Source organism: Epinephelus lanceolatus, chromosome 17 (genome assembly GCF_041903045.1).
Source record: "Epinephelus lanceolatus isolate andai-2023 chromosome 17, ASM4190304v1, whole genome shotgun sequence".
In the NCBI taxonomy this organism is placed as follows: Eukaryota; Metazoa; Chordata; class Actinopteri; order Perciformes; family Serranidae; genus Epinephelus; species Epinephelus lanceolatus.
The window spans coordinates 32,037,907-32,051,336 of record NC_135750.1 but is presented as its reverse complement, the minus strand read 5'-3'; the positions used below and the strand labels follow the sequence as shown (position 1 = coordinate 32,051,336).

Genomic DNA, 13,430 nt, shown 5'->3' with positions numbered 1-13,430 from the left:
TGTGTGTAATTAGTGGTAATGGACAGTAATAGCTGGTTTTCAAAGTTGATACCAGGAGGTCTCCAGCAAGATAAGGCAGGAGTTTAACCTCACTATAATTTAAGTCACCAGTCCCAATCACACAGTCTACTGTATCAAAATTAATACTGTAATCAGTGCTCTCACTCTCTCTGCTATTATCTCTACATGTACAGTGCAGTTGAGGTACTTAAGTCTGCTTCTTGGCGGTGTCGTGCTGGTTTTTATTCCACCTGACAAAAATCTGCCACACCTGGCCTGCTTCACACCAGATGTGGCTCATTAACTGTCAAAGACCAAAAAATGAGACCGTACAGTAGAGCCTGGACATATATTTTAATAATAATTGGATATGTGATGTGAAAACTCCCACAAACATTATAGCTCAGCATAGCCCAGCTTTATAGCAAGACTATAAAAAACAAGAGCAGTTTTTCCCATGACTAAGGTTTCACATAAAAAGAGGAACAATGCCACACATCTCCTCGCCCTCCATCTATCCTCCTTTTTCCTGTCCTCCGCTCCTTGTGACCACCTTGAAACCTTGTGGTTGCACACACACACACACACACACCCACACACACTCACATGCTCCACCTCTCCTCCCCTGTGGGTATGCTCCTTTGTAGCCGCTGTACTTTACAGCCTGCTTCCAGTGCAGCGAGCACAGAGGCTTTGTTTCTGCTAGAGCATTGGAGTAATGGGCTGGAAAATGAGCCCCCTATTTTGTTGGGGGCGAAATTAACGCCATTTATTACTAAGTAGCTGCTGCTGCTGCTGCAACAACATGGATGGAGAGAGAGGGGAAAAAAAGAGGATGGGGGTGGGGAGCGGCAGGATGGCAGGTCTCTAACAGATTACCTGCCTCCTGAGTGCACTGCTCCTTTATATTCATTTAGATGAAGTCAAAAGTGTTGCCACATTAAGCATTACTTTGGCTACTTTTCTGCAGCAGTATCTCCAACGTCAGCTTAAAGAGAAAATGTCAAAACATAAGACGCATGTTTCTCCTCTGATTGTAGACAAATTGATCAATATGTGTGAGCACAAACAACTCTTTCCTAAGGCTGCAGAGGCATAGAAACAAGATCTTTAATCTGCAAGAGCGCCAAGAAACAAAACCTGGAGTGCTTTTATTATCTGGAAAATGGAGGCTAATGTCGAGGGCTGTGAATGTTTGGCTGACTTTTTACACTCAAACGAGCTTTATTTTATTGAAACACTAACAGGCATTACCCAGAAAATGAAAATTTTCCATTTCCCCGTAAAATCACCCTGGCCCCTATCACAGGTTGGTCAGTAGAGCAGTTCCAGGGCTTGGCTCTTGACGACATTATTGACAAAGTCTCATTTCTTGCTTCACAGGAGACTTCATTGAACTTTGCATGGCCATATGAACAACACTTATAATTACTCTTTTAGGCTGAATTTCCCCTTCAGGAAGACTGAAACAGTTTTCTTCTGCATATATACACACATCCTTTTCTGTCGTTTTCCATCTGTAGCAATTCAGTATTATATATTTATTAAGTTTTAAGGGACAAATAAAAGAATTAAGGGTCAACAATGAACAGCAGAAGTTTAGATATCCTGAAATTATGACCTAGTATGGGTGAAGCTCCAAAACACTCAAACAAAGAATATGGTGCATGTGTGCATTTCATACATATTATAAACATTTCCAAAGTGACAAAGTGTATCAGCTGACTTTATAGGCAGGTGGAGGGAATAATGGATGGTGTGTCACCTGGGTGACATGCCTGCCAAGCAGCAGACCACTACAAACCACTGTTTAAGACAAACAAACAACAAAACTGATTGTATTTTTAAAGTCATTGCTGTCTTCCCAGCAGCTTTATAGCCACCACACGTTGGTGTTTTTTAACCACCTGTCAATGTGTTTTAAATGGGAAGAGTCCCATGAAAGCCTTTTTTTCTTACAGATACACTGCTACCGTTCCTGCCAGGATAGTGCCACAGAAAGCAGTTGACTTTATCGTTTCCGCCGGGATGAAAGCTCTTGTTTTTTATACCAAGACATTTTAATGTTTCCTGCTGGGATAGTGCCACTGCACCTGAGATATGGTTGTGTTACCAGTAGGGATAGTGCCACGAAAATTGTTTCTTTTACCAAGACATCACTGTGTTTCCTGCCAGGATAGTGCCACAAAAAACACTTGTTGTACAGAGACATCACTGCACTATCTTAATCCAAAGCATGGTGTTTTCCTAACCGTCACCGACTGGTTTTTGTGCCAAAATATCACCGCATAATGACCACAGCATTGTTAAAACATAAGGTGTCAGTGTATCCGCTACATAATAACGTACAAATGTAATGTATCCATAGTTTGCAAAAAAGTACAATGCCAACATTTATCCTGGTAATTGGGTTGACATTATACAACTGTTCTCACAGGCAATAGTACTCTCTATTACTGGTAAACTAATCTTGATGCATAAAATTGGTGGAGTGCCCCTTTAAGTACATATTATCATTCAGCATAAATGTTTAGTTTCATTGTGCACAGAGTGGAAAGGCAGTAAAGTTGATTAATAAAGTTAGTAACTAAAGTTAATTAAGTCAGAAGTCATCACTAAGACAACGCATTGTTTCACAATCAACTATCAGAATCTGGCAGTCTTCTGCAAAAATAATTAGAGCTAGCTGTAAATCAAATATGCAAATTAATAATTTCCTAAGTACAGGGAGTATGAAATTGCCATCTGGTGCAGTGATTGTAGATTCCTAAACTCACTTCATTGCTGAAATCTTGTGTGGCAGGTGGCCAAAGACTTTAGCTGGCATCCTTGCCTTCCTGCCCTGTGCTCCTGCCACCTTTGGCTCTGCCCCCCACCCCTCTGGCAGCGTTCCTCACCCCTCCGGCCAGAAGGAGAAGAAGGCGTGGCGGAGCTGCGACCGGGCTGGACGGTGGGCTGAAGAGGACTACACTCAGTGCCCATATGCCAGTGAACTGACACGCGTGCTGCATGAGCTCACACAGGTACATAAATACACATTTGCTGGGATTTATTCTCAGTGTCTCTTCCAGTGTCTTTTTTCCCTTTGTCAGTGCATCAGTTCTAATTTTGCGTGTTGATGTTCAACATGTTGACTTTTACATATTTGCCAACCTACTCAGTGTTTAACAGCAAGATTTGATAACTTCATATTCCTAGAATACAGAAACAAACTTCTCCTCTGATTCATATGCAGCCTGCAGGTGTTTGAAGATCTGTACGTGTAAGCCTTTATACACATAATACAAACTGACTGATGACGAGCTGTTTCATTCTACATTACTCATGGGATTACTGAGCCACATTAAAGTATTCAAGTTCAAAACTACATGCATGGCATGAAATAGCATTACAGTGATTTATTATTTATCATGTGATGTCAATGCTGTTTCATGTTATGTCTCTGTTGAATTGTGATGGTGAGCTGTGTGATCATCCTCTCTGAACATCGCTGTACATTTGCCTTTGTATTCCAGATAACTATTAACGCCACCAATGCTCAGCCTTTGGGCCAGCAGTTAGTGGCGTTCACCAGCAGGGCGGCACACTTCACTGATGTCATGGATGTCATCTTTGTCACACACCTGGTGGAGAGACTGACGAGGCTGGTGGAGAAACGTAGAGATGTAAGAGTGAAAACAGAGGTGCATCATGTACATAACATGTGACCTAAAGGTCCACACACACCAAAGCAACATCAAATAACCATTTGCGTGAAGACCCAACTGATGCATTGTCTCACATTGCCTGTGTATTGGCCAAAGCGTTGCACGTAAACACACCGCAAAGACCAAATTGGAACAGAGACAGGACAGATTCAAGGCTCTTGTTAGCCAGTTAGCACATTAAGAACCCAATGTTAAAAGAACAAAGGATATTAACCATGCGCTAGTGTATGCTAACAAAAACAAATTATGGACTGCATCTGCTAAAGAGCTCAATGGTTAAAAAATGATCTCACCTAATATAACTTTGTTTCAATCTCACACCTTTTTGACCTTAGTTGTTTATTTGCCTTCCCCACTACCTTTCTCTTCTCTGAGCTGAGCTGCTGTGATTTCTCTCACCAGCGGGTTAGGCCTCCGATTCAGCATGCTGAATCAGCCAAAATACAGCCAACAAGTGCCAACTAGTGCCAATGGTGTGGAACACACTGCAAAAACAGGGGTGACAGGTGTGACAGATGCTCACCGATGGCCAAAGATTGACTGACGGTTGGCCTGGTGTATCAAGGCCCTTAGCCATAGAACCAGATACGACAGTATAAAAAACTGTTTCCTTTGAAGCACAGGTTTTCAAAGTCTGATATTACAGTGTTCATGCACATGTTCATTCACCGTTTTCTTTGCCACTGACCAGAGCACTAATTTAGCAAACAGGAAAGGACACTTCAGAGGCAGCGGGAGCCGCCCAAAAAGACATGGCAACACGCGGTCATCCTGGCTTCAGTCCTTCAGTCGATTCCAGACAGCTTAACTTTTCACCTCATGCGCTTTCCTCTTGCCCATGGCGGCGTTGGACCTGAATGGCAATTATGGTTATGAAGATGCATCTCTTTTTGGACAAGCCGTGTTTTACCTTAAGTGAACTCCTCCTCTGTCTGTGGCCGGAGGCAAACTGAGGGCTTTACGTCACACTGAAGGTCAGGTTTTGCGAGGGGAAGGGTGTTGAGCTTAGTCAGTAAAAAGAATCAATATTAGCTCTCACTTGTCCAATTACTCTTCATAGGTCACTCCGGAGAAGATATTATTAGGAGATGCTTAGAGTTTTATCATTCCTGAGACAATGCTGATGAGACCACCCTCATTCATCCAATAAAGAACAGTCAAATGAAGCAACAATGAAAAGTACAGTAAGTAAATAGCGAACTGCCATCCCAAGGAAGCGATTATGCCCCATTGGAGCTGCTAATCTAAATTAAATCTCCCTATAATGAATGAAGCCACCATTGCCTCCCTCACAATTCTGACTGGAGATTATAAATGTGCCTGTTGTTGCGGATATGATTGATGTGCATGATGAGTCTGCCTCTGTGTGTGTGTGTGTGTGTGTGTGTGTGTGTGTGTGTGTGTGGGCTTTGCACGTGCAGTTTGTGTAGTTGTATCCATTTGCATACATGTCTTGTTTTGTTTCCACAGCTCGGGGACTATATATCAGACATAGCCAGTAACATGATGCTAGTGGAGGAGCATATCCTGTGGATGGCGCAGAATGAGGCCAGAGCGTGCACTCGGATCGTCCAGTGCGTGGAGCGTATTGCTGACCTGGCGCTGACCGGAGACAATCGGGTCATTTCTAAGGTATGGCTGGACTTTGAAACAGTAACACCCACGCTCTTGGCCACACTCAGTCAGGGCAAAGGTTGATTATCTGACTAAATGTCCCGCAGCTTTACCTTTTTTCTTGCAGCGTAGAATAATGAGAAGTTAATTTGGCTCTAGCAGATAGCTTGAATAAGGCAAGAGAAAGATAAATTGCTTCCTTTGTTTCTTCTTGCTTCCGTCTATTTTTTTCCCTCTATGCTGTCACTTGGGATAAAAGCATCTGCTAAATGACTAATATAAAAATCTCTGCCCTCCCTCCTTCCACTACCCTCCAACCCCTCCCTATCTCTACCCAACTCCTAATTCTTGGCCCTCTCCCCTTAGGTATCTGCTAACATAGCTCTGGAGGCCTTTCTGATCCGCCCATCTAACTTCCTCGGTCTGTCCTGTACGGCACTTCAACGCCCCCCCTCATCTGCCACGTCGCCCCTCCCTGACAGCCACTCCCACACTGACAAGGACATGAGCAAAGAGCGTGATGCCGTGGGGGACTCGTTGCTCAACTTCAAATGCCACACTGTCAACAACAGCGGCTCACCGGCCAGTCAGCTCAGCAAGGTAAGGAGCAAGTTAATAAACGGTGTGAAACTTCCTAAAATATGCCACCCCGTTCTTTTGCTCGGCTCTGTTGGCAAAATCCACCGAATCCAGCCCGGGGTCAGGAAACAACGTTCTTTGACTGCTTCTCTTTCTCATTCCCAACGGGTTTTTTTTCTAAAGGCCACACACTTTTGTATTTTTTGACACCATGTTCACATTCAGGAGTGAGAGAAGAAGGAGAGGGATGTTCTTATGGAGGAGAAAAGAAAGCAACTGAGTGAGAAATAAAATATGAGAGAGAGAACAGCTTGTACAGCAGCTCGTGGGCACAATAAAATGAATTCTCCAACACCACACAGTTGAAGCATGCGGGAAGGATTACCACCTGCCCTTAAGTCTGTTGTTGCCTATTTGTCCCAGCAAGATGACACCTTGTTTGGGTTTGTTGGCACGCTGTAGATCAGCTGGTGATAGGTGGGGTTGTAGTGGGGGCAGGGCCTGCAAATAAGAAGGTAATCTGGGAGTCAGCAAACGCAGGCCACTCCCATGTGATGAATAAGATGGCCTTGCGTCCCTGTCACTTTATATCAACTAAAGCCCCACCATGGCTCCAGTTGTGGCTGTCCCAAATGACAAACGTCAACAGATGAAGGGGCACTCTGCATCTGCAGACGGCAGGCAAGACATTCAACTCCCCTGGCACTGAAGTGGCATAGTTCTGCAACATTTGAACAGTTTGCACCCTCTAGCTATTAAGTGTGCCAATGAATTCATAAGTGTGCATGTGAGTGTACCCTGTCTGTGCATGTTATTGTGTGTCTGCAGGAGAGAGTACATGTGTGTGTGTTTGTCTTTCAGTTTGCGTGCTTATTTCATTTCCCTCATCCTCGTCTTCTTCTCTGGTGCGATGGTGTCAAGTCTCTGCGGTTTTGTCAGCAATTACAGCACTTAGTTCCAGCCCCAGGCTGTGTGTAGAATGCGTGTATATATGTAAGTATGTATGCATTTCTGGAAGCTGAGCTAAGTCAGCTGTATCACGGGGAGGACAATACTCCAGTCCTAGAGGCCACTCCGCAAATTTGTTCAAAATCACCACTTGATGACTTCCAGATGGACTTTGTCAAATTAGATGGCAAATGTGGAGAAAGCTTTCTTTTTTTTGGTTTACACTGAGAACACATCTCCATGCCTGCACTTCATAGTTTTGACAGGTTTCTCCACATTCTCAACTTAAATCCAGAACAAAAAAAAAATCTGTTGATTTCTCTGTGCTAAAGTTGGCTTGTTGGGCATAGCCTCAAGTCTTGGCACTGTGTGTCCTGTGTGTACGATGGATTTGGCTTTTCACAAACTGTAAATATGAGTGGATGTGGTGACGTGTGGTGCACTCCGGGGCTTCTAATCATAGCCTAATCTCAAGGAAGAGTCTTTCTCTTAAGGCAGCCCAGAAAATATTCATATTTAAGACAGAAAACTCCTATCTGTCTTCTTCGTTAAAGTCATCCTGTTTGAGCTTGCAGAGTTGTTTTTTGGTGTAAATCATGACAAATGAAAGGGGCTCTATACAAAATTCAGAGCGTATGAATTGTCTGGCCATGGTTGTTGACATGTGATGACTAGCAGCTAATAATGCTAACGCTATGAATAGGGATAAACAATGGTAAAATGCTGACAGAGCTAACGGTGCTAATCTGGGCAAAGTAGAGGGTGGGCGCTATGTTTTAGTGTGCAAAGTGGTGGTGATGAGCTAGCCAGTGGGATACACACCTGCACTAACATGCACATGCAGTTGGACTGGCTCTCCACAACAAACCACAGAGAAGCTCAGACTACAGCACACACAGAAGTAGCAGGACTTCATACTCTCACAAACAAACAGAACCAGCTTCTGGTTAAGTGTGACTTGAGCGGTGGGTTTAAGTTAAGTTTAAGTTAAGCTTAAGTTTAAGTTAAGTTTATTTACTTTATTAATCCCCTGAGGGGAAATTCAATGTTTTCACTCTTGCTTGTCAATTACATACAGGTCTGAAAGACACACACATGCACAAACAGGACCTATACATGCACAAAGTGGAGAGATGTCAGAGTGAGGGGGCTGCCCTTTGGGTGCTGGTGTGTCTCCTTGTGGGATTTGGTGGGTAGGTCTGGGTCCAAAGTTCCATGTCAATTTACTTCTGTTAGCAACAACCAATGTACAAAGCAATCCAGTTGTCATTTAGCTACAGCAAATATGCATCGCAACATAGAAACAGCAACTACTTCCTTGAACATGCATCTACTGTAGCGTACAATAGTCAGAGTATAACCTGGTGTCAGTTTGCTTGCCCTCCACTTGCTCCGGCTCATGACATTGGCTTGTAGGCATGTAAAATCCAGCTTGTCATGTGGATAGAGTCCTGCTGGAAGCTCTCTGCCTTTTGCTTTACTGCGTCAGATGCATTTCTCACCCCAAATTTTTACTTGAGCACTTCTTCAGCTCAGTCCACGTTTTTTGTGTCCATCTCTTGACTCTGCATGCTGTCTGTAATCACTTTTTTCTCCAAGCGAAGTAAGACAAATGCCTGTTTCATTGCAGTTCTTGCAGCAACAATGCAAAGTTGCCGTATTAGAGATTTTCCATCACGTTATACAAAAAATTAAGATGTGTAGTGTAATTACGGGGCGTCGGTGGCTTAGTGGTAGAGCATGCGCCCCATGTACAAGGTTGCCGCAGCGGCCCGGGTTCAAATCCAGCCTGTGGCCCTTTGCTGCATGTCATCCCCCCTTCTCTCTCTCCCCCTTTCACGCTTACCTGTCCTGTCCATTAAAAATTCCCAAAAAAAATATCTTTAAAAAAAAAGATGTGTAGTGTAATTACTTCTCCAGACAATCAGTCATATCCCGACTGAATCACCTGTATCACTAGTACAAAGCTGTGGTATTATGTATGTATGTATCACTTACTTACAGTGAGACTGTGATGGAGATTACTGATTGGTTAGCTGGTGTGGAGAAATCATAATAACAGTAGGATTGCAGAACATTAGAGGCTAAAGCAATAATGTGTCTCCATTTAGTTAATTTTGATTTAACAAGAAACATTGAGTAAGGACGCCACATAAATGAAGTATCCAGCTCACAGCGGGATTCTGGAGGAGTGCTTGTAGGTGGTGAGAGGGTTACATTCAGTTTCAGTCAGACTCGAAGGTGCTTTACTTGAATGTTGCTCAAGTATGACTAAGACAATAAACACATAAACATATTAACCAAAGAGGATGATGCTGTGAAGAGATATTATTGCAGAATCGTTCTGCACAACAGTCCACAACAAAAAGAGATATCATTGGAATGAATCTTAGTACCCACTGGCTGTGCTTAGATTTGGCAAATGTGCTGCTATTATTCTGCATTTTGGCATTTATTTCAGGAGGGACAGACAGTTTTTTTCAGTGGCACTCTTACTTTAAAAGGCTTGATATATTTGGGTAGTTTTTAGGAGAAAAAAGTCTCTTGAAAGGTCAGTTTTTGAGCATGAGATGAAGAAGTGTAATACTATTTCCACCTCATTTAGCATGCAGAATGAACACAGCTCGTCCTCCCTGGGCGATTCACACTCTCACACCTACAAGCTGCCTAGTTTCCACAGCTCCTGCTCCCCTGGAACAGTTGTGGGGTGAAGAGCGGTGCCCTGCTCGAGAGCACTTTAATGGTAATTGTTGAGGGACACGAAAGTGACTTCAACAGCTTATAAAAGGGCTCTAATCTATTGGAGGTATCACCACCCTGCAACAACATCTCTCTGTTTCTCCCCCTCTCTCTCTACCCACCGTTCACAGAGCATGTGGGAAAGACTTTGCCAATTACTGATAATCTGGGAAAGTCTCAGAGGCTGAATACTTTAGCACATGCTCTGGCAAGCAGTCACACAAAAACAAAGACGACCATGCACACACAAGGAATTCATATCCAATTAATTTGTGCTGTGTAGTTTTTGGGACGGTGTGTTGACAAATCATGAAATTTCATCATGAAATGTGATGATTCTTTCCCCTCTATTTGTACTTTAGTCTAATTTTTTTTGTCTGACTTTTTATTTTTTTGATTAATTATTAAAATTATTAAATATTAGATGGTAATTTATTGACAGTAAATATTTCAAAATGTGTAAAAATGCTGTTAGTATTTATTTGGGGTGGGGGAAAAAATCGATACAGCATAGCATCGCGCTGTTTCTGTGTGGCAAAATCGTATCGTCACACAGTGCCACAGTGCATTGATTTTTTATCATAAAGATTATAAATATTAGAAATACAAATTAAACCTCATGTAGCCTACTAGAATACAATCAATCTAATATAATCAATTGCTTTTTCAACCCAGTAGATACATTTTGCTGCTGCAAAAAAATGGCTGAAGTGAGATGAACAGACTTAAAACCTTATTTTATGAGATTAAATAGATGCTGAAAAAGTTTTCCTTTGGGAACTCAATTTACAGTTAAATAAAGGTAATAAAACGCAATATATTTAATCGCAATACATTTAAAATCGCAGTAATATTGTATGGTGATTTAAGTATCGTGATAATATCATATCATGGATCCTCTGGTGATTCCCACCCCTACTAGTTATCTTTTTGAATTTCACAAAGTTAGTATTTAAACTGTATGCATGTAATGTAGACACCATGTGGGAAAGTGGCTTTCAGGCCAGACACTTGATAGTACTCTTTGCATCTGCTGCCCAGAATAAGTGGACAGGACTTTATTTCATCCCCCTGTTTTACTCTCAGTTGTGTTCCTTCAATATTTGCAGCCAAGTAGGAAGGTGTTCTTGTCACTAAAAAGGTGTACTTTGTATTAAGAGTTTATTATTATGTAATTTTGTAATGCTGCACCAACACCAGATAAGATAATAGCCTCTCCCTAGAATCGCTGTTCCAGATTCCAGGCTGGTCTGAACAGATGATCTGTCCAAATGATCCTGTAGTGTGAGCAGTTCACAGACATAATCGTAACGTACTGGATCAGAGTCTCAGTGAAATATTGAGCAGAAACCTGCAATAACTAATTAGAGCAAGCTGACCGGGAGGTGTCACCAACACGTTTGAGACGAACAATAAAGCCTTATTTCCAACTCACCTCCAGTTCATGATGCAAAAGCCATGCTGATTCCATTTTCACAGTCATGACTTCATCCACAGTTTTTTTCTCTCTCTCTCTTTTTTTTTTTCTGGTGCAAAACAGCACACACAAGTGCAACCTGCTGACGGTGACAGCCTGCTTCCACTTTGATTTTTTCTGAAGTCACATTTGATCATGCATATTTTTTTCTGATCTCAAGTCCCTGGAATTGACACTCTGAAATCATTTAGTACAAATGCTAAATGTGTGTTCCTCTCTTGACTGAATTGTATTGTGCTCTTAAGATTCCTATATTAAAATTTGGTTAAATCTGTCGTCTGGGGTCTCCCACATTTTAAAATCAGTTAAGATTTGATAATCCCCCTAGTGTGCACCAGCCACAAGACACTCATTCAGTCCAGATGTCACATATTTAGTACATAAAATTCCTAAATTCATGTGTTTTTACAGCCATGCTTTTTGATGCCATTACAAGGAGAGACACACTTAAAGAATGGCTTAAAGAGTGATTAAGTCCATCTATTTGACAGTGTGTATGACAGGAATATTTAAAGTGATATCTGTGGAGTCCTTGGTGATTAGATGGTCATGGTGTGACTCACACAGAAATATCCCCCGAGTCTAGACATAGGTGGTGAAAGAACGACGTACAGCCCAGCTGACGGTCTGTATGGATCCGTCTGGATGTAATCTAAAGCAGAATTTCTGATAGCTCACTGAACAGCTGGTTCTGATGAAAACCGGAGGTGGATGGGTGGAGTAGGGTTGCATCGATCTGAGACTGGGACAAAAACAAAAAACAGCAGAGAAAGGAACAATTTTAATGACAGAGGTCGTGGCAGACACCCCTCAGTCAGCTAATTTAATTGGAAGTATAAAATGAAGGATAAAATCAAAGCAAATAGAGTAAGCATGATGATAGTCTCCCTTAGTGAACTTTTGCTGAGCTTCTCATAGACACAAAGACAACTGAGGCTAACTCTCTTCACTTACACACCTATTACCAAGTTTATATTACTATCCTACAGCGTGCAAAATAAGAGGTTAAATAATGTGGGTGTGGGATTGATGTACTGAAATTAAATTGTTAATCAATTTTAATTGCATCATGCAAATGTCAAGAGTCAACGGAGCAATGAGCTTCTTGCTAATGCTGTGCCATACAGCTGCTGAATGGAATATTATTAGGAGAAACCCAGAGTATTCTCTGCTTTATAGGCTACAGCCTGCATGATAAATGAGATTAATGTGACCTGAAGCGCTTTGTTCTAGGGTGTAATCTATATCTGTTTTTTAATTGTGTTTGTTAAATGTTGATTCTTTAATTAACACTATGTTTTTGACTAAAGAATTGGATCCCTTTAATCAGCACTAAATGCCTTATTGAACTCATGCTGCTGAGCTTGACATAATTTAAGTTAGAGTTTTCTGCTAGTTTCCTAAAAACTATATGTGAAGAAAGTCACATTTCACTATCAGTAAATGTATACTTGCAACATATCCTCATACAACGGTTCATATGATATCTTATATTGTGTTCACACCAAATGCGATGCTAATTTTCGCACTGCTTTACTGGCGTGAGTTTAAACGCGAGAATACTTTGTGTTGATTCGCTGCATATGCATGAATAACTTGAGTCAGACATGCCTGAAATCAGAAATCACTCAAATAAGCACGTGACAAGAAGTCGTGCTTCTCGCTTTATTCGTGCCTCTTAATTTGTGTATTTCGCGTTATTCCCATTATTTGCATCGCATCCATCATGCCGCCCAGCAGGCATTAACATCTTTACATTGACTTTACATGTAATTGACTCACGCGAAAATTTTTATTTGTTCCTGCAGTGAACACAACATTACAAAAATACAGCAGTTTGTATGGGCTATAACAAAGCAGCGCCTTAGAAATGGCATCATCACGTTATGTGCTTAAGGTAACATACGTACTTAAGGTAAAGTTACATAGGGCTCTAGTTTCACAGACCGGGCGAGGCGGGGGCGCAGCGCACCTGCGCTCAAATGAGCCCCTCTCCTCGCCCTTAAATGCGCCGTGCGAAGATGTAATGAGAGTTTACTCAATTCGCCATGGCAGAAGAGAGCAGCAGCGTCAGACAGCCAAACTTCTCCCAGGAGGAAACTGATGTTTTGGTCCGGGAGGTCCAAGCTCGCAGTGTCCGAATATACGGAACTGTGAGCAGACCTCCACGGGCTGATGATGCAAAGGTAGCCTGGGAGGAGGTCACCACAATTGTAAATCAATGTTGCGTTTCTCTCGTGCGTGCGCTCTCTCTCTTTCTCTCTCGCAGTCTCACTCTGTTTCTTTTCTTTTGACTTTTCTAAGATGACAGATGCTGAATATATACTCCCTATCTGATGCTGTGGCTGTGTGTGGTTGACTGAGAG

At 42.1% G+C, this 13,430-nt stretch overlaps 1 protein-coding gene across 2 annotated transcripts in view; it reads left to right on the top strand.

Annotated features, from left to right (window-relative positions):
- adgra1b (adhesion G protein-coupled receptor A1b) overlaps positions 1-13,430 on the top strand; it is a 247,673-nt gene that overhangs the window by 78,970 nt on the left and 155,273 nt on the right. For both annotated transcript variants that reach the window (XM_078176317.1, XM_033613474.2), the window contains exons 9-12: positions 2,804-3,023; positions 3,516-3,665; positions 5,178-5,339; positions 5,688-5,921. In XM_078176317.1, coding sequence (XP_078032443.1) covers positions 2,804-3,023; positions 3,516-3,665; positions 5,178-5,339; positions 5,688-5,921 — 766 coding nt within the window. The remainder of the gene's footprint in view (positions 1-2,803; positions 3,024-3,515; positions 3,666-5,177; positions 5,340-5,687; positions 5,922-13,430) is intronic.